Raw genomic sequence first — 19,713 nt, 5'->3', positions numbered from 1 at the left:
TGCAAAACCACTCCTTTATTGCGGATGTCTTGCTAACTGCCTATGCTTTCCACCTGTTGTCTATTCCATTTGCACAACAGCATGTGAAATTGATTGTCAATCAGTGTTGCTACCTAAGTGGACAGTTTGATTTCACAGAAGTGTAATTGACTTGGAGTTACATTGTGTTGTTTAAGTGTTCCCTTTATTTTTTTGAGCAGTGTACTTCAATCCTTCCTGATAAAACATGCAGAAATGCGAATGGAAACTTTCTCTGGAATATCAAGATGCCCAAAATAATCCAACCTGCCAATAAAGAAGAAAATATGTAGCTCACGGTTGAAATGAGAGGTCCTTGGTACTGAGCCTGATAGTTTTGTTGCAGACATTTCATTACCCAAACTAGGGAACATCATCAGTGAACTAAGGATCCCTCAATCCAACTTCAGTCTGCTGTGTAAAATTAAGATCTGAGTCAACCAATATGAATGCAGAAGCAGGGAACTTTTTTCGGTCAAAGACTTCTGATGATGTGATAGAGTAATGACAGGTGTCAATGTAGAGTGTGTGGGAAAAGCTTCAGTGTGAACAGTTTGTCTTTCAAACAAGGGACCAGAATGAACAGGAGCTGAAACAAATGCATGGGCGAAAGATAATTTTTCAAACATTAGGGCCATTTGTTTTCTCTTTTTAAGTTGTGCCATAACATTAAGGTAACTTAAAATTAAGTTTCAGTGGTGGTGGTATTTGCTAAACATGCATTGTCAACTCCAAATATGGTCAAATCTTTTCATTTTCCCTCTCTTTATTTCTCAAGGAGCCTCATTATGAGGTAAAATTTCTGTGATATCGAGAGATTTCAGGTTTTCTCGATTTTGGGACTGGTTTTCTTTTTTCTTTTTTGTTCAGAGTCGCCTTGACGGGCAGGGGGCCATTGAGAGGGGTCTTTCCTCCTACTCCCATTCCCATCATCCCTGCCCTCTCCCTTCCAGAGGCGCTCCTCTTTCTCCTTTTTTCTAGAATCCTGGCAACTTTGCACCAGGGGGCGACCTCCGCCAAGGGAAGGGAACTCCAGGCATTTCCTCATTGGTCCACGGGATAGCGAAGGTCACGGCTGCTTTACTACAGGAGGCCGCGGAAGAAGTCACGTCACAAACGTTTGCCGCTCTAGGGCGCCGCACTCCCTCTCCTTAACCCCCAAGACTCGGCAGGCGGCGGAGAGGCTGCGGGATAGTCTGGCGGAGGGAGATCCAGAGGTGCCCCGGTGAGGGGTGAGGGGCGGGCTCTTCCCGTGTCCCACGCTCCCCAGCCGCCCTCTGCATACTGAGGGAAGCGGAACAAGCTGAGATGCCTCGAAGGCGACGGGGATCCGTTCACGTCCCGTGTCCGGGGAAGCGCCCGAATGGGGGAAGAGGAGGGTCGGCCTTGCGGAGGCCCAGCAGGAGAGGAGAGAAGCCGGGCGAGGAGGAGGCAGGATTCGCACCCAACTCCACGAGGGCCCGATCCTGTCTCGGGAGCGGGAGAGAAGCGTGGGGTCGCCTCTCCAGCTGCCTCCTTCCCGGCCCTGCTCGGAGGGGATCTGGACACTGCGTTGGGATGAGCCGCTTGGGGCTCCGGGAAGGTTGGGTGAAGGTTGCTCAGTGGCTGAATTCCACTTTCTGATTCTTGGCGTTGCTTTTTCTCTCCATCCCAGGTACAGAAACTCGAAGCCATTTGAAATCTTTGCAAGCCAAAATTCTCTCTTTGGGGGAACAGAAAAAAAGAGGAATAACTTGCAGGGATCCGTCCTGCTGCGGCCCCAGAAATGGTCCTGTGAAGGAAAAGGCATCTGGAGATCCACCAGAGTCCTTGGGCCCATTTGCAGTTGCTCTGCGGGAGAGAGAAAGGATGGAGACACAACCTTTTGCAAAGGAGGGAAGCGGAAAAGGCCCTTCAGCTGTTCAGCCTGGGAAGGGTGGGGAAATCTGGACAAGAACTGGGGAGGAGATCCTGGAGGAGGAAACCATCCTTCCTTCAGAAGTTCAGCCTTGCAACTTCAGGAGCCTCCAATACCAGGAGGCTGAGGGTCCCCGAGGACTTTGCAGCCAACTCCACGACTTTTGTAGGCGATGGCTTAAACCGGAAAAGCACACCAAAGCCCAGATGCTGGACTTGGTTGTTCTGGAGCGGTTCCTGTTCCTTCTGCCCCCAGAGATGGAGTGCTGGGTGCGGGAGTGTGGAGCACAGACCAGCTCCCAAGCGGTGGCCCTGATGGAAGGCTTCCTCCTGAGCCAGGCGGAAGAGCAGAAGGAGCAGCTCCAGTTGCAGGTGAGAGCTCAAAAGAAAATAGAGAGTATGCCTGAATACTTCACTCCTCCTTTCCAAACTTCTCTGACATTCATAATATGTGGCAATTTCCCAATTCTTGTAGGACATTGTTCCATTGTTTTCTCACTCAACCTCACGGATGGATATTGGAAGCTTTGAGGTCGTGTTCCAAATATAAGAATCCACTTTATGTCATGTGATGTAAATTAATTCTGTTTCTTTTTTCCCTCCTCCTATTTGAAGTGTTGCACTATGGAGATCAGAGATCTTGAGGGAAAGAAGAATCCATCAAATCCCCCTCAGGAGCAATTTTTCAGGAGGATCCCTTGGGAAGATCCAAGTCAGGACACCTCAGGAGGTAATCGAATTTCCTTTGATTACCCAGAGAGATCCCATCTGTCTTACCTTCTCTTCTGTAATATACTTCTGTAATATACTTATTACCTCTTATTCTTTTAAATATGCATTTTGAAATTATTTTATCCTTACAGAAATACAAAGAATGAAGTTATCTGTTTTTTACGATGGAGCTCAAACAGTGGATGAACCTCCAAATCTAGTAAGAAAGGGGAGCATTATTAGTTTTGTATTCTCCTTTCCTTGAGGCAGTGAAGAGGGTGTGCAGAGTTGTGTCTCCTATTTTTCACTCTTGTTCTGACTGGATTATTTTTGTGTTCCTGCGCAACATGGGCAGCATAATATTACATTTCAAGCAAAACTCCGAGGAAGGTGTATTCCTCAAAGAAAGGTTAATTGGAACTGTCAAATTGGCACAAATCTGGTGAAAACCAACTCTGAAAGTTCCTGTGGTTTTTACCTAATTAAAAACAAGTTTTCTTCTCAACCCAAAACAGTCACATGGCCCAATCATTGCAAGCTCCGCTGGTCTTGGGTCATCATTCCTCCGTCATCTGGCCAAGTGTGAGAACGTCCTTGGTTTCCGGGAGCAAGTATTTTATTATGACTACACTACCCCAGCTATCTCTAATCCCCCCTCCCTATCCCTTGCTCTAATGTGGCAGCACTGGAGCCTCAAAATGGCATCTGCCAGATCACTTTTTAAAGACTATAGGTTAATTGGTTCTGCTATGTATTCTTCCAACTGTGAGTTTACAAGAAGTATTTTGTTAAAAAGTTCTTCAAGAAATAGGAATAAACGTATCACTGTGGTAGTAACGTCTAGAAACCTGTTCTTTTTGTAATTCTTTGACTTGGAATTGTGCAAGGCTAATGAAAAATAACTAAATACTCATATGGCCACATTACCATTTTAAAAAAGCCTTATTTATAACCAGTAGTTCAAAAATCATCAAATCATATTAAAAAATAAAACAGACTATTTAAATCCAAAAAGAATGGCCACTAGAACATGTAATCAAGGTACTTTGGGCTACAAAATAATTTCCAATCCTCTGATTTGTGCCTGAATTAGGAGATCAAACATTTCAGATAAATGACTGCCCAATTTCTTAAACACCTCCAGTGTCGGAGCATCCACAAGTTCTGGAGGGAAGTCATTCCACTCATTAATTTTTCTCACTATCAGGAAATTTCTCTTTAGTTGTAGATTAGTTCTCTCCTTGATTAGTTTCCATCCACTGCTTCTTGTCCTGCCTTCATGTTCTTTGGAGAATTGTGGTTGGCCGCCTCTTCTTTGTGGCAGCCCCTTAGATATTGCAACATTGTTATCATGTCATTCGTAGTTGTTCTTTTCGTTAAACTAGACATACCCAATTCCAGCAACCATTCTTTATATGTTTTAGCTTCCAGGACTCGAATCATTTTTGTTGCTCTTCTCTGTACTGTTTCTAGAGTCTCAAGATCTTTTTTACATCGTAACACCCAATACTGAATGTGATATTCCAAGTGTGGTCTTACCAAGGCATTATAAACTGGTACAAACACTTCATGTGTTCTAGATTCAATCCCTCTCTTAGTGCAGCCTATGATTGTTTTGGGTTTTCTTTTGGGGGGGGGGCAACTGTAGCACATTGCTGTCTCCTGTTTAAGTGATTGTCCAATAGGACTGCAAGATCCCTGTTGTAGTTTCTGGTGTTGAACCTTACATTTCTCAACATTTTTCATTTTTTTAGATGGTCCCAATCTATTAATTCTTCTCTATCTCAAGCTTATTTTCTGGAGTGTTGGTATTCCTGTCAATTTGGTCTTGTCTGCAAATTTGATGAGTTCCCCTTCCTCTTGTCTAAATCATTGCTGAAGATGAACAGATCTTGCAAATCCTCCTGCTGTGTTCTTTTTTCCGTGTTCAGGAGAATCTTGTGTCTTTTGAGGAGGTGGCTGTGTATTTCTCTGAGGAGGAATGGTCACAGCTGGATCCTGACCAAAAAACGCTGCATTCGGAAGTCATGCTTGAAAACCATAGGAACGTGGCCTCTCTGGGTAAGAGTTTTCTAGTCCCCAATCTTTCTGTGTCATTTCATATCTGTATTTTTCCATTTCTATTTGAGCTTACCTGTGGAGGCTAAAAAGAATGAGGTTGCTTTTGTGTGTCCTCCGGAGGGCATATGAGAGGAACGTGTTATCATTTGTCCTCTGAAACCTCCCCAAATTGTGTGAGAATAGAACTTTCACGCTAAGGCCATTGAAGAGAATTCTCCCAATATAATTCAAGAATGAAGGACTCATGCAATGTGACTCAGAGCATCTTAGGGTATAGTTAATCACTGAGTTACAACAGTTCCCTTAGCGACAGTTCCAAGTTACAACCTAGCCCCCCCCCCTCCCCCAGTACTTATGACCTATTCCCTAAATTATCAATGTTGCAACACCATGGCCATTATTCACACACATGATGGCAGAGGCACTGCAACAACATTCGTCCTTTGTATATCCCCACCCCACCCCACCGGGACTTACTGTAGCGAGCCGTCTGCTTCGGTGCATTTGCAGAAAAAAGAGGCCTAAAGTAATAAGAGATACGCGAGATCAAATGTGAACTTTTACTGTATTACTTTAGATCTCTGTTCTCTGCTAACCAAGACCTGCATGAGATCCAGGACAAAGTACTTTGCAAACAGAGGGAAGGCCTCTTCATTTTCCGGGACTTTTGCCCTGGATTTTGTGCAGTCCTTAGTTTGTACGGAACACAGGCCTAAAGTACTGCAGTGCGAGATCAGTAGCCTTAGATCTTGCACTACTGGTCTCTTGTTATCTCACACTAAAGTAGTTTAGGCCTCTGCAAATTAAAGCCTGTACCTGATCTGGCCAAAGAGCCCTTGAAAGCCGATGAGACTTTGGGGCAGCGAAATAGCCATTCTTGAACCCTCCCATCCTATCCAGTCTTAGCACGAAGAGTATTTACAAGCCAATGGGAGGCTTCAAGGAAGGGATTTCACTCTGAAGTTTCATTGCTGGCATCAAGGATTGGATGGAGCAGGGGTCCCGCCAGACAGACAGCTACCCCAACGTACACCAGGGAAGTAGGAGCTTGTTTCAAAATGGTTTCAGTTCTCACAGGTCTCTGCTGAAATTAAAAACCCCCAATAAATCTTAAATTGTCTCCTAATTCCCCCTTGGATGTTTTCCCTGATTATTCCTTCACTCAAAACTAATTTTGAGTGAGATTTGCATATATATAGATAATTCTAAAGAAAGAGGTGTTTTCTAGATATTTTCAAAGCTTTCATGACTCATCAATTTAGAAATCATCATGTCTATATCACACCACTGTAAGAATGCAAACATACAACCTAATAGAATTTCGGAGAAATTCAGAAGGAAATTCACTTGACTTTGTACTTTTTCTCTAACCTTGCTATCATTTTTATTTCTGTTTTGCTTTGAAGGTAACAATGGGCAGGAGAATCAAGGTTCCCGTGAAATGTTCCAAGTGATCAATGCTAAAGATGGAATGGAGAAGTTTGGAATTCAAATGGAATTTGAAAGCCATGAGAGAAACCAGTCAAATGATTGGAATCAGGAAAGCTCATTTTCCACTGATGCTCCAATGCAAGACTTTCTTGCCCAACAGTTGGAACCATATAACTTCCTTACATCCCAAATTGATACAAAAGAGAAGCCTTATAAATGTTTGGAATGTGGAAAATGTTTTAGAACAAATGGGCATCTTACTTCCCATGAAAGGATCCACATAGGGGAGAAGCTGTATAAATGTATGCAGTGTGGAGAAACCTTTCCTTGTACCAACGAACTTACAGTCCATAAAAGGAGACACATGGGAGAGAAACCATATAAATGCATGGAATGTGGAAAGACCTTTGCTCAGAGTAGTGGACTTAGTTGCCATAAAAAGATCCACACAGGAGATAAACCATATAAATGCACTGAGTGTGGAAAGGCCTTTGCTCTGAATGGTAGACTTACTATCCACAAAAAGATCCACACAGGGGAGAAGCCATTTAAATGCATGGAATGTGGGAAGACCTTTGCTCAAAGAGGTACTCTTATTTCCCACAATGTGATCCATACAGGGGAGAAGCCATATAAATGCATGGAGTGTGGAAAGACCTTTGCTCAGAGCAGTGGACTTAGAAGTCACAAAAAGATCCACTCGGGAGAGAAACCATTTAAATGCATGGAGTGTGGAAACACCTTTGCTCAGAGCAATGGACTTAGAAGTCACAAAAAGATCCACTCGGGAGAGAAACCATTTAAATGCATAGAGTGTGGAAAGACGTTTACTCGGAGCAATGGACTTGCTATCCACAAAAAGATCCATACAGGGGAAAGGCCATATAAATGCATGGAGTGTGAAAAGACCTTTGCTCAAAAACGTCATCTTTTTTTTCATAAGATGATCCACACAGGGGAGAAGCCATATGAATGCATGGAGTGCGGAAAGACATTTACTCAAAGCAGTGGACTTAGAAGCCACAAAAAGATCCATACAGGGGAAAAGCCATTTAAATGCATGGATTGTTGGAAGACCTTTGCTCATAGATGTAATCTTATTTCCCATAAAAGAAGCCACACAGGGGAGAAGCCATTTAAATGCATGGAGTGTGGAAAGACCTTTTCTCAAAAACGTAATCTTATTTCCCATAAGATGGTCCACTCAGAAGAGAAACCATTTAAATGCATGGAATATGGAATGAGCTTTGCTCAGAATGATAATCTTATCTTCCCATAAAAGGATCCACGCTCAGGAGAAACTATATCGTAATAGCAATTTTACTTAGATTTATATACTACTCCACAATGATTTACAGGACCCTGAGTGGTTTACAATGTCAGCATATTGTCTCCATCAATCTGGATCCTCATTTTAGCAACCTCAGAAGGATGAAAGTCTGAATCAACTGTAAGCCGGTCAAGACTGAACTCCTGACTGTGCGCAATTAAACTGTAGTACTGCATTCTAACCACTGATCCACAAATGTGTCTATAGATTTTTATGTGTATGCCTATTTTGCTTTTCTGATCCAAATGACACAAAGTTGAATTCAACAAAATGAAATTTAATATGAAGAAAAGTAAGATTTTATACCTGGATAGGAAAAAGAGATTACATGAAACCTGGCCCAAAAACAGTAACTGTCAGAAGGACCTTGGAGTCCAAATGGATGATCACTTAAGCATGAGTTACCTGTGTGTGGCAGGAGCCAAAAAAACTAATATAATTCTTGGTTGTATAAACAGAGGCATAGAATCAAAATCACGTGAAATATTAGTACCATTTTATAAAGCCTTTGTAAGACCTAAAATATTACATCCGGTTTTGGTCATCACATTACAAAAAAGATGTTTAGACTATGGAGAAAGTGCAGAAAGAGCAGCTAAGATGATTAAAGGCCTGAAGACTAAAATTTATGGAGAACTGTTGCAAGATTTGAGTTTGGCTAGTCTAGAGAATGGAAGGTTTAGGAGTGACATGATAACAATATTCCGGTATTTCAGAGGCTGCCACAAAGGATGGGGTCCTTTTTTTTTTAAAGCACCAGAGGGCAAGACCAACTATCAATTTCCAACATTGGATGGAAATTAAATCAAGCATGTCCTGCTTGAGCTAGACTAGAAGAGCTCCAAGTTCCCTTCCAGCTCTATTCTGATTCTGAATCCTCAATCCTTTCTTGTGCTTTTTTGCTAAGTGGGAGGTTTTAAAGCGAACACGAGCAAAGGTGGAGATTAAGGTTATTATTTGGCCTGAAGGTGATGCGTGGCTGCCAATATTTAAGTGGTGAGATTCCCCAATCACTCCAAGAAGCTCCCTCTGATGACAGAGATCTTTCCTTGCTTTCCCCTCATGTGGCCTATTTCTGGACTCACAAAATCTTATCGATATCTTTTTTTAGGTGAGGTCTCCAGAACTAGACGCAGTATTCCAAATGGGATCTGACTAAAGCTGTATATAGCGGGTTAGAACGTCCTCTTGATGGTGATGGGTGATACATTTGGACAGCTGGAGGGTGTCTCTGCCTTTCTGGTCCCTCCTTCTCTGAGAAGCTGAGCAAATAGTTTGAGAAGGACATCTATATGTACTGAAATAAAAAAAAACACAATAAAAATTCCTGATTGTGGCTTTCCTGTCTGTATCCACCTTCCTCCCCTTCAGGTCGGAGTTCTCAACAACCTTAAGACAAGCTGGATTTCCCAGAGAGCCTCCTCTTCTGACACCCAGCTGGGATTTATTCCTTTTGAGGCCTCCTCCAATCTCTGCCCAGCCTTCAGGGCGGCTGTTCTTGAGGGAAACGAGTTCAAATCCTGCAGAGATTTTTCTCCATTTCCACAGAAGAGAAGGTGATGGAGAAAGTGCCACCCCTGGAGACGTTGAAGCCTTTGTCTGATGGAGCCATGAAGGGGTTCCTTCTACTCTCATACCCATCTTCCCCGCCCTCTCTCTTTCCCTAAGACGCTATCCCGCCCTTTATAAAATCCTGGCATTTTGCGCTAAATCCATCAGGGGGCGCGCTTGGCTTAAACACAAGGAATTTGTCTTGGTGCATATACTTGCCGCTCTAGGCCGTTGCACTCTCTCTCTTTAACCCGTGGGGCTCCGCAGGAGGCGGGGGTGGGGGAGAGATCCAGACGTGCCCCTGGTGAGAGGGGGGGCTCTTCCCGGGTCCCATTCTCCCCAGCCGCCCTCTCCATGCCGGGGGATGCGGGGATGCCTCCCCCCACCCCAGTGTCCGGGAAGCGCCCGAATGGGGGGAGAGGGGAGGGTCGGCTTGCGGAGGCCCACCAGGAGAGGAGAGAAGCCGGGCGAGGAGGAGGCGGGATTCGCACCCGGCTCCCCGAGGGGAAGAGAAGCGGGGAGGCCTCTCCAGCTGCCTCCTTCCCGAACCTGTTCGGGAGGGGGACCTGAGTCCTGCGCTGGGATGGGCCGTTTGGGGCTCCGGGCAAGGTTGCTCAGTGGCTGAATTCCATTTTCTAATTCCTGCAGTTTATTTTTCTTTCCATCTCAGATATAGAAACTCGAAGCCATTTGAAATCTTTGCAAGCCAAAATTCTCTCTTTGGGGGAACAGAAAAAAAGAGAGGAATAACTTGCAGGGATCCGTCCTGTTGCGGCCCCAGAAATGGTCCTGTGAAGGAAAAGGCATCTGGAGATCCACCAGAGTCCTTGGACCCATTTGCAGTTGCTCTGCGGGAGAGAGAAAGGATGGAGACACAACCTTTTGCAAAGGAGGGAAGCGGAAAAGGCCCTTCAGCTGTTCAGCCTGGGAAGGGTGGGGAAATCTGGACAAGAACTGGGGAGGAGATCCTGGAGGAGGAAACCATCCTTCCTTCAGAAGTTCAGCCTTGCAACTTCAGGAGCCTCCAATACCAGGAGGCTGAGGGTCCCCGAGGACTTTGCAGCCAACTGCACGACTTTTGTAGGCGATGGCTGAAACCTGGAAAAGCACACCAAAGCCCAGATGCTGGACTTGGTTGTTCTGGAGCGGTTCCTGTTCCTTCTGCCCCCAGAGATGGAGTGCTGGGTGCGGGAGTGTGGAGCACAGACCAGCTCCCAAGCGGTGGCCCTGATGGAAGGCTTCCTCCTGAGCCAGGCGGAGGAGCAGAAGGAGCAGGTCCAGTTGCAGGTGAGAGCTCAAAAGAGAATAGAGAGTGTGCTTGAATACTTCACTCCTCCTTTCCAAACTTCTCTGACATTCATAATATGTGGCAATTTCCCAATTCTTGTAGGACATTGTTCCATTGTTTTCTCACTCAACCTCACGGATGGATATTGGAAGCTTTGAGGTTGTGTTCCAAATATAAGAATCTACTTTATGTCATGTGATATAAATTAATTCTGCTTCTTTTTTCCTTCCTCCTATTTGAAGTCTTGCACTGTGGAGATTAGAGATCCTGAGGGAAAGAAGAATCCATCAAATCCCCCTCAGGAGCTATTTTTCAGGAGGATCCCTTGGGAAGATCAAAGTTGGGACACCTCAGGAGGTAATTAAAGTTCCTCTGATGATCCATCTGTGTTACCTGTCCCTAGCCCCATTAATGAAAGTATATAAAGCTAAGGTTACCTCTATGCTCTTGTATGGAGCAGAAGTTTGGGGTCTATAGTCAAACACAGTCCTAGAACAAACACAGTCCCAGCATTTGAGATGTATTTTGGGCGTAGATCTGCTGCAGCAGTTAGAGCTGAATTGGGAATTCATACAATTCATGCACTATCCAAAATTAGAACATATTACTGGCACAAAGTCAGTGAAATGGAGGCTTATATACTCCCCGGGTTATGTTTACTAGAGCAAATAAAATCACAATCACAAATCTGCATCACCAAACTAACACATTTTTTCAGAAACTGTGGCTTTCCTATCTCTTGCGTAACAGGAAAATGATTTAACGAAAGAGCTGCCCAAAGAATGAAGAATGTGGAAACACAAAATGATATAGCTATCCTTAGTAAGGTGGGTAACTTGAAATAGCTGAGCAAATACAAACGTACCTTTCAAATAGACAGCTATTTGAAGTTACATCTGTCAAAACATCTAAGAGAAATATTTCCGCGAGCGAGATTCAAACAGCTCGACACAATGGTCAGATATGGGAGATTCCATTATATACCTTCCAATGAACGTTTCTGCATTTGCGGAGCAGCAGAAGTAGAAGACCTGGTTCACATCCTATTTGATTATTGTTTGTACAAGAGGGTGGAGACAGGTATCTCGGTCTATATACCAAACAAATGACCCATTGGGATCCCCATATCAAAACAATTTATATTATGTGCGGCCAGAATCTGAAAATAACATTTAACACAGCACAATACTTAAGCAAAATAGCTCAGTTGAGATATGCATATGTGGGACTGATTGGGGTAGATTGCAGGGTGACACCAAAATATAATTTTATCATATTTTATCTTAAATTATTGTATTCTATTCCAATTTCATTTTAAATTGCTTTTAACAAATTTTAGTAATAATTTGTTTCTGGAACTCTGCATTTTGATATGGCCCAAGGGCTAATCAATAAATAAAAGTAAGTACATCTGTCTTACCTTTGCTCTCTCTTTCCTTCTATATAATATCTCCTCCTATTTTGTTACTCATACATTTTGAAATTATTTATTCCTTACAGAGAAACAAAGAATGACGCTTTCTGGTTTTTATGAGGGAGCTCAAACAGTGGTTGAACCTGCAAATCAAGTAAGAAAGGGAAAAGTTATTAGATTTTTATTCTCCTTCCCCATAATCACCACCCCCCACTTTGTTTGGCCTGGATTATTTTTGTGCTCTTCCACAACATGGACAGCAGAATAGCAGGTTCAAGTTGCTTTCGACCAGCATAGCTTCCTCTGTTTATCTTGTTCTGCTCGGTTCTCCTCCAACTTGTCGTTTACAAGAAGCAATTTTTAAAAAGTCCTTCCAGAAATAGGAATAAATGTATCACAGTGGCAGAAACTGCTAGAGACCCTTTTTTTGGTAATTCTTTGACTCGGAATTGTGCAAGGCTAATGAAAAATAACAAGACTCACATTGCCATTTTTAAAAACCCGTAGTTCAAAGAATAAGCAAATCATATTAAAAAATAAAGCAAAATTTTAAAATCCAAAGAGAATGGCCATGTAGAGCATGTAATCGTGGTACTTTGGGCTATGAAATAATTTCTGATTTGTGCCTGGATTAGGAGATCAAACATTCCCACTTTCCAAAGGCTGAGAAATGACATTTGCAGGGAATTTTCTCTTCTTTATTTTCTTCCGTTCAGCCAGTGGCTCAAGACTAATAGATCAATCAATGATACACAGTGTGATAGATCAGTTGATCCAGAAGTGGGATTACTGAGAGGCACTGGAAGTTCTGAAGAATCCATTAACTTGATAAAACTTCACCAAATATTTCTTCAGTCAAAGAAATTTTCAGAATTGCCCATTTTCTCACCTAAAATTAGGACTTGTGTAACCCACAGCCATTTAACTTAGTGCATATCTCTGCTTTGGGAATTTGGGAATGATGGAAATCAGAATAACAAGAGTTTGTAGGGATCTTGGAGGTCTTCTAGTCCAACCCCCTGCTCAGACAGGAAGCCCTATAACATTTCAGATAAATGGCTGTCCAATTTCTTCATCAACACCTCCAATGTTTGAGCACCCATAATTTCTGGGGGGAAGTCATTAAACTGATTAATTGTTCTCACTGTCTGGAAATTTCTCTTTAGTTGTAGGTTGGTTCTCTCCTTGAATAGTTTCCATCCATTGCTTCTTGGAACACTGCTACCATGTCACACACACATCCAAAGTCTTTCTTTTCATTAAACTAGCCATACCCAATTTCAGCAACCATTTTAATATGTTTTAGCCTCCAGTCCATTAATAATTTTTGTTGCTCTTATCGGCACTCTTTCTAGAGTCTCAAGATCTTTTTTTACATCTGACAACCAAATGCAATATTCCAAGTCTGGTCTTGGCAAGCATTATAAATTGGTACTACCACTTCATGTGATCTTAATTCTATCCTCCTCTTAATGCAGCCTATGATTGTATTGGGGTTTTTTGACTACCGTAGCACACTGCTGACACTAGGACTCCATGGAGGGAAGTAAGCAGTAGGGTGCCACAGGGTCCCGTCTTAGGCCCAGTACTCTTCAATATCTTCATTAACAACATAGATGAGGGAAAAGAAGGGGAATTTATTCAGATTTGCAGATGATACTAAGCTGGCAGGAATAGCTAACACCCAAGAAGATAGGCTCAAGATCCAGATGGATCTTAACAGACTAGAACACTGGGCCATATCTAACAAAATGAAATTCAATGTAGAGAAAAGTAAAGTCCTATACCTAGGCAAGAAAAACCAAAAGTACACATATAGACTGGGTGAAACCAGGCTCAATAGCAGCAACTGTGAGAGGGATCTTGGAATCTTAGTGGACAACCAGCTAAATATGAGCCAGCAGTGTGCAGCAGCAGCTAAAAAAGCTAATGCAATCCTAAATTGCATTAACAGAGGGATACAATCAAGATCAAGAGAAGTACTAATACCACTCTATAAAGCCTTAGTAAGACCACACCTAGAGTACTGCATCCAGTTTTGGCCTCCACACTATAAAAAAGATGTTGAGAATAGTTCTAGCATTGTGGAAATATGCATACCTTTATATCTGTTCAGTGTTCCGATAGTTGAGGGGCTGCCACAGAGAGGAAGGGGTCAAGATATTTTCTAAAGCACCCAAAGTCCAGACAAGGAATAATGGATGGAAACTGGAAAGATTTAACCTGGAAATAAGGAGAAACTTTCTGACAGTGAGAACAATCAACCAATGGAACAGAAGTCGCCCTCGGAAGTTGTGGGAGCATCATCACTTGAGACTTCCAAGAAGAGATTAGACTCCCATCTGTCAGAAATGGTGTAGGGTTTCCTGCTTGGACAGGGCGTTGGACTAGATGACCTACAAGGTCCCTTCCAACTCTGATTATCTGCTATCTGTGTTGCGCTTACTACTGTTGAGCCAGGTATCACCTATTCTATCCCTGTGCATTTAGTTTTTCTTTCCTAAATGTAGAACCTTACATTTCTCACTGTTGATTTCATTTTGTTAGATTTTCTTACATGAGGCCCAATCCGTCAATCCTTCTGTATTTCAAGCCTATGTTCTGGAGTTTTTATATTCAATTTGGTCTTGTCTATTCTTAGATGGGTCCCAATCTATCGATCCTTCTCTATCTCAAGCTTATCTTCTGGTATTCTTGTTATTCCTGTCAATTTGGTCTTGTCTGCAAATTTGATGAGTTCCCATTCTATTCTCTTGTCTAAATCATTGCTGAAGATGAATAGATCTTGCAAATCCTCTTTCTGTGTTCTTTTTTCTGTGTTCAGGAGAATCTTGTGTCCTTCGAGGAGGTGGCTGTGTATTTTTCTGAGGAGGAATGGTCTCAGTTGGATTCTGACCAAAAAGCACTGCATTCTGAAGTCATGCTTGAAAACCATAGGAACGTGATCTCTCTGGGTAAGATTTTTCTTGACCCAAATCAATGGCTGAGGAATTCTGGGAGTTGAAGTCCACAAGTCTTAAAAGTTGCTAAGCTTGGAGAGCCCTGCTCTGAAGGTCATGTGAGAGGAGTGTGTTGTCACTTGTCCTCTGAAACCTCCCCAAATTGTGTGAAAACAAAACTCATGGTCAGAACTTTTCATGGCCAAATGCCTTTTGGCAAGTTAGGTTCCACTGTAGGGATTGCCCGGGGGGGAGGGGTGTTCGTCCCTGGGGTCCCTGTCTTTAGGAGGTCTGTCATGGGTTTGCAAAGGAGTAGATGAATCTTTGCAAAGGAGTAGATGAATTGCCTGTAAAAGTTTGTGAATCCCAGGAAACTTTGTAACTGTCTGCGGGTGCGAGGGGGCTGCCACTCTAGCATGGCTTGTATTTCGGGCTGGGTCAATCTCTATCCTCTCATTTGACGCTGATGAGACTTTGGGGAAGCAAATGAGCCATTCTTGAAGCCTCCCAACCTTTGCAGAAGAACTGCGGTGTGAGATCATGCGAGATTAGTGGCCTGAGATCTTGCACTACTGGTCTCGTGTGATCTCTTACTAAAGTATTTTAGGCCTCCGTTCTCTGTGAACTGTACCAGATCCGGCCAAAGAGCCCTTGCAAGCCGATGAGACTTTGGAGCAGCGAAGTAGCCATTCTTGAAGCATCCCAACCTTTGCAGTCTCAGCGCAAAAAGAGTTTACAAGTCATTGTGAAGCTTCAAGCAAGGGATTTAGCTCCAAAATCTCATCACTGGGATCAAGGAACAGGCCGAGTGGGGGTTCTGCCAGAGAGACACCATGGAGCAGCTGATCCAAAGTACACTGGAGAAGGAGCTTGTTTCAAAATTGTTTCAATTCTCACCGATTTCTGCTGAAATTAACCCACCCCAATAAATCTTAACATTTCTCCTAATTCCTCCTTGGATGTTTCCACTGATAGTTCCTTAACTCAAAACTAGCTTTGAGTGAGATTTGCACATATATAGATAATTGTAAAGAAACAGATATTTTCTAGATATTTTCAAAGCTTTCGTTACTCATGAATATAGAAATCATCATGTCTATATCACACCGCTGGAAGCATGCAAACATACAACCTAATGGAATTTCCGAGAAACTCAGAAGGAAATTCACTTGACTTTCTACAGTTTGATCTTTTTCTCTAAGCTTGTTATCATTTTCATTTCCCTTTTGCTTTGAAGGTAATAATGAGCAGAAGAATCAAGGTTCCCGTGAAATGTTCCAAGTGATCAATGCTAAAGATGGAATGGAGAAGTTTGGAATTCAACTGGAATTCGAAAGCCATGAAAGAAACCAGTCAAATAATTGGAACCAGGAAAGCTCATCTTCCACTGATGCAGCAATGCAAGACTTCCTTGCCCAGCAAGAGAAACCATTTAAATACATGGAGAGTGGAAAGACATTTGCTCAAAGAGGTCATCTTTTTTCCCATATGATGATCTATACAGGGGAGAAGCCTTATAAATGCTTGGAGTGTGGAAAGGCCTTTGCTTATAGTATTGGACTTACTATCCACAAAAATATCCACACAGGAGAGAATCCATATAAATGTATGGAGTGCGGAAAGACCTTTGCTCACAGCAGTCGATTTAGTTGCCACAAAAAGATCCACACAGGGGAAAAGCCATATAAATGCATGCAGTGTGGGAAAGCCTCTACTCGTAGTAATCAACTGAAAATCCACAAAAGGAGACACATGGGAGAGAAACCATATAAATGCATGGAGTGTGGGAAAACCTTTCCTTGTAGCTACGAATTTACTATCCACAAAAAGATCCACACACAAGAGAAACCATATAAATGGATGGAGTGTGGAAAGACCTTTGCTCAACGCAGTAATCTTGTATCCCATAAAAGAATCCACACAGGAGAGAAACCATATAAATGCATGCAGTGTGGGAAAACCTTTACTCGTAGTAATCAACTTACAATCCACAAAAGGAGACACATGAGAGAGAAACCATATAAATGCATGGAGTGTGGGAAAACCTTTCCTTGTAGCTATGAATTTACTATCCACAAAAAGATCCACACAGGAGAGAAACCATATAAATGCATGGAGTGTGGAAAGACCTTTGCTCTGAACAGTAGACTTACTATCCACAGAAAGATCCACTTAGGGGAAAAGCCATTTAAATGCATGGAGTGTGGAAAAACTTTTGCTCAACGCAGTAATCTTGTTTCCCATATAAGAATCCACACAGCAGAGAAGCCATATAAATGCATGGAGTGTGCAAAGACCTTTGCTCACAGCAGTGGACTTAGTTGCCACAAAAAGATCCACTCAGGAGAGGAACCATATAAATGTCTGGAGTGTGGCAAGACCTTTGCTCAGAGCAGTGGACTTAGTTGCCACAAAAAGATCCACATAGGGGAAAAGCCATATAAATGCATGGAGTGTGGAAAGACCTTTGCTCAAAAACGTCATCTTTTTTTTCATAAGAGGATCCACACAGGGGAGAAGCCGTATGAATGCATGGAGTGTGGAAAGACATTTACTCAGAGCAGTGGACTTAGAAGCCACGAAAAGATCCACACAGGGGAAAAGCCATTTAAATGCATGGAGTGTGGAAAGACCTTTGCTCAAAGAGGTAATCTTAGTTGCCATAAAAGGATCCACACAGGGGAAAAGCCATATAAATGCATAGAGTGTGGAAAGACCTTTGCTCAAAGACCTAGTTTTATTTCCCATAAGATGATCCACACGGGGGAGAAGCCGTATAAATGCATGGAGTGTGGAAAGACCTTTGCTCAAAGAAGCCACCTTATTCGCCATAAGATGATCCACACAGGGGAGAAGCCGTATAAATGCATAGAGTGTGGAAAGACCTTTGCTCAAAGATATCATCTTAATTCCCATAAGATGAGCCACACAGGGGAGAAACCATATCAATGCATGAATTGTGGAAAGAGCTTTGCTCAGAATCGTAGTCTTATTTCTCATAAAAGGATCCATGCTCGAGAGAAACTATGTAGCAATAGCAATTCCACTTAGACTTATATACCAGTGCACAATGCTTTCCAGCACTAAGAGTTTTACAAAATCAGTATATTGTCCCCAGCAATCTGGTTTTTCATTTTAGCAACCTCAGAAGGATGAAAGACTGAATCAACCATGAGCCGGTCAGGATCAAACTCCTTCTGTGGGCAATTAGCCTGTAGTACGGCGTTCTAAGCATTGCCCCAGCATGTCTCTACATATTTTTATTTGTATGCATGTTGTGCCTTTCGGATCCAAATAATACTAGGTGAATCCAACAAAATTAATGTGGAGAAAAGCAAAGTTTTACACCTGGCAGGAAAAACAGATTAGGTGAAACCTGGAACGAAAACAGTAACTGAGAGGGATGATCACTTAAACATTAGTCAGCCATGTGTGGGAGTACCCAAAAAAGTTAATACAATTCTTGGTTGTATAAGCAGAGGCACAGAATCATGTCAAGTATTAGTATCACTTCATAAGGCCTTAATAGGACTACATCTGGAATACTGAATCCAGTTTTGGCCACCACGTTACAAAAAATATGTTGAGACTTTTGGAAAAAGTGCAAAGAAGAGCAGCTAAGCTCTTCTGAAGGCCTGAAGAATAAAACAAGAATAGTTGCAGGATTTGAGTTTGGCTAGTCTAGAGATAAGAAGGATTAGGAGTAACATGATAGCAATATTCCAGTATTTGAGAAGCTGCCACAAAGAAGAGAGGGTCAAATGTTTTTCCAAAGCCCCAATGGGCAAGATAAGAAACAGTGGATGGAAACTAAACAAGGAGAAAAGCAACCTGGAATTTCCTTATAGTGAAAGACAATTAACCAGTGGAAAAGCTTGTCTTTAGACATTGTGTATGCTTCATCACTGGACATTTTTAAGAAGAGACTGTACAGTCACTTGTCTGGATCTTTGTGCTTTTTTGCTAAGTAGGAGGTTTCAAAGCGAACATGAGCATCAGTGGAGTTTAAGGTTATCACTTGGCTTGAAAGTGATGTATGGCTGCCAGTATTCAAGTCCTCAATCATTTCGAGAAACTCCCTCTAATGAGTATATCCACTAGAGCAGAGTTGCAGGCAGAAATGCAATTAGCCCTGAATCCCTTACTATTGTTTCAGTTTTTCTTCCTTTGCTTACCATTGTTGTAGTCTGCCTTTCCACCCTTTCACATTATGTAATGCATGTAATAACTGAGAAAGAAAACCATAAGGAGAACTGAGTTGGCCTCTTTGGCAACTGCTGCACACTGCTGGCTCATATTTAAGCGATTGTCCACTAGGACTCTGAGATCCCTCTCACAGTTACTACTGTTGAGCAAGGTACCACATATACTGTACCTGTGCATTTGGTTTTTCTTGCCTAAATATAGAACCTTACTTTTTTCACCATTGAATTTCATTTTGTTAGATAGTGCCCACTGTTCAAGTCTGTCAAGATCCTTCTGTATCTTAAGCCTATCTTGAGTGTTGGCTATTCCTGCCAGCTCGGTGTCATCTGCAAATTTGATAAATTCCCCACCTATCCCCTTGTCCAAGTCATTGATGAAGATGTTGAAGAGTACTGGGCCTAAAACAGCCTTGGGCTACTCCACTGCTTACTTCCCACCATGTAGATGCAGTTCCATTGAGGACTATATGTTGAGTGCGTTGGTCAGCCAGTTACGAATCCACCTGGTGGTGATGCTGTCTAACCCACATTTTTCTACTTTATCTAGTAGTAGGTTATGGTCTACTTTATCAAATGCCTTACTAAAGTCCAAGTAAATTATATCAGCAGCATTCCTCTGGTCAAATATTTTTGTCACTTTGTCAAAGAATGCAATTGTTAGGCATCCAGAAATTGTCCATGGTAATCAATCACTCCGAGACAAGTGTAATCTCCAGTTGATTTATTAGAACAGCTCTGGTACATCTATGGAATTTTCCAAACGGAAAGTCATTTTCTGCGCATTTCACAAATTCCACCTTCTCTCCTACCACTTCTTACACTTCATTAATCACAACAACCAATTAACTGCAGCTGGAATTTTTTAATGC

At 42.4% G+C, this 19,713-nt stretch overlaps 3 protein-coding genes across 5 annotated transcripts in view; 2 read left to right on the top strand and 1 right to left on the bottom strand.

Annotated features, from left to right (window-relative positions):
• LOC113432332 (uncharacterized) overlaps window positions 1-19,713 on the bottom strand; it is a 149,987-nt gene that overhangs the window by 62,001 nt on the left and 68,273 nt on the right.
• On the top strand, window positions 1,117-8,194 carry LOC113430143 (uncharacterized). 2 transcript variants are annotated; one of them, XM_087953504.1, is made up of 6 exons: window positions 1,117-1,235; window positions 1,673-2,286; window positions 2,530-2,644; window positions 2,778-2,845; window positions 4,557-4,686; window positions 6,093-8,194. In XM_087953504.1, the coding sequence occupies exons 2-6, from the start codon at window positions 1,867-1,869 to the stop codon at window positions 7,394-7,396; spliced, it is 2,037 nt and encodes a 678-aa protein (XP_087809630.1). In that variant the 5' UTR covers window positions 1,117-1,235; window positions 1,673-1,866; the 3' UTR covers window positions 7,397-8,194. The 2 variants fall into 2 exon arrangements, with proteins under 2 accessions (XP_087809630.1, XP_087809629.1); XM_087953503.1 differs by lacking the exon at window positions 1,117-1,235 and having other exon boundaries at window positions 1,255-2,286.
• LOC148131826 (uncharacterized) lies at window positions 1,174-18,894 on the top strand. Of its 2 annotated transcripts, none has more exons than XM_087953460.1 (6): window positions 1,174-1,243; window positions 9,669-10,285; window positions 10,529-10,643; window positions 11,787-11,854; window positions 14,525-14,654; window positions 15,877-18,894. In XM_087953460.1, exons 2-6 carry the CDS (start codon window positions 10,121-10,123, stop codon window positions 17,688-17,690), a joined length of 2,292 nt encoding a protein of 763 aa, XP_087809586.1. In that variant the 5' UTR covers window positions 1,174-1,243; window positions 9,669-10,120; the 3' UTR covers window positions 17,691-18,894. The 2 variants fall into 2 exon arrangements, with proteins under 2 accessions (XP_087809586.1, XP_087809587.1); XM_087953461.1 differs by lacking the exon at window positions 1,174-1,243 and adding an exon at window positions 9,245-9,302.

This window comes from Notechis scutatus, chromosome 2 (assembly GCF_049901735.1).
Source record: "Notechis scutatus isolate UNSWTSFEM ecotype Mainland chromosome 2, rNotScu1.2, whole genome shotgun sequence".
NCBI classification, from domain to species: Eukaryota; Metazoa; Chordata; class Lepidosauria; order Squamata; family Elapidae; genus Notechis; species Notechis scutatus.
The sequence above is the reverse complement of the archived record's forward strand: the minus strand, read 5'-3'. Positions and strand labels throughout refer to the sequence as shown.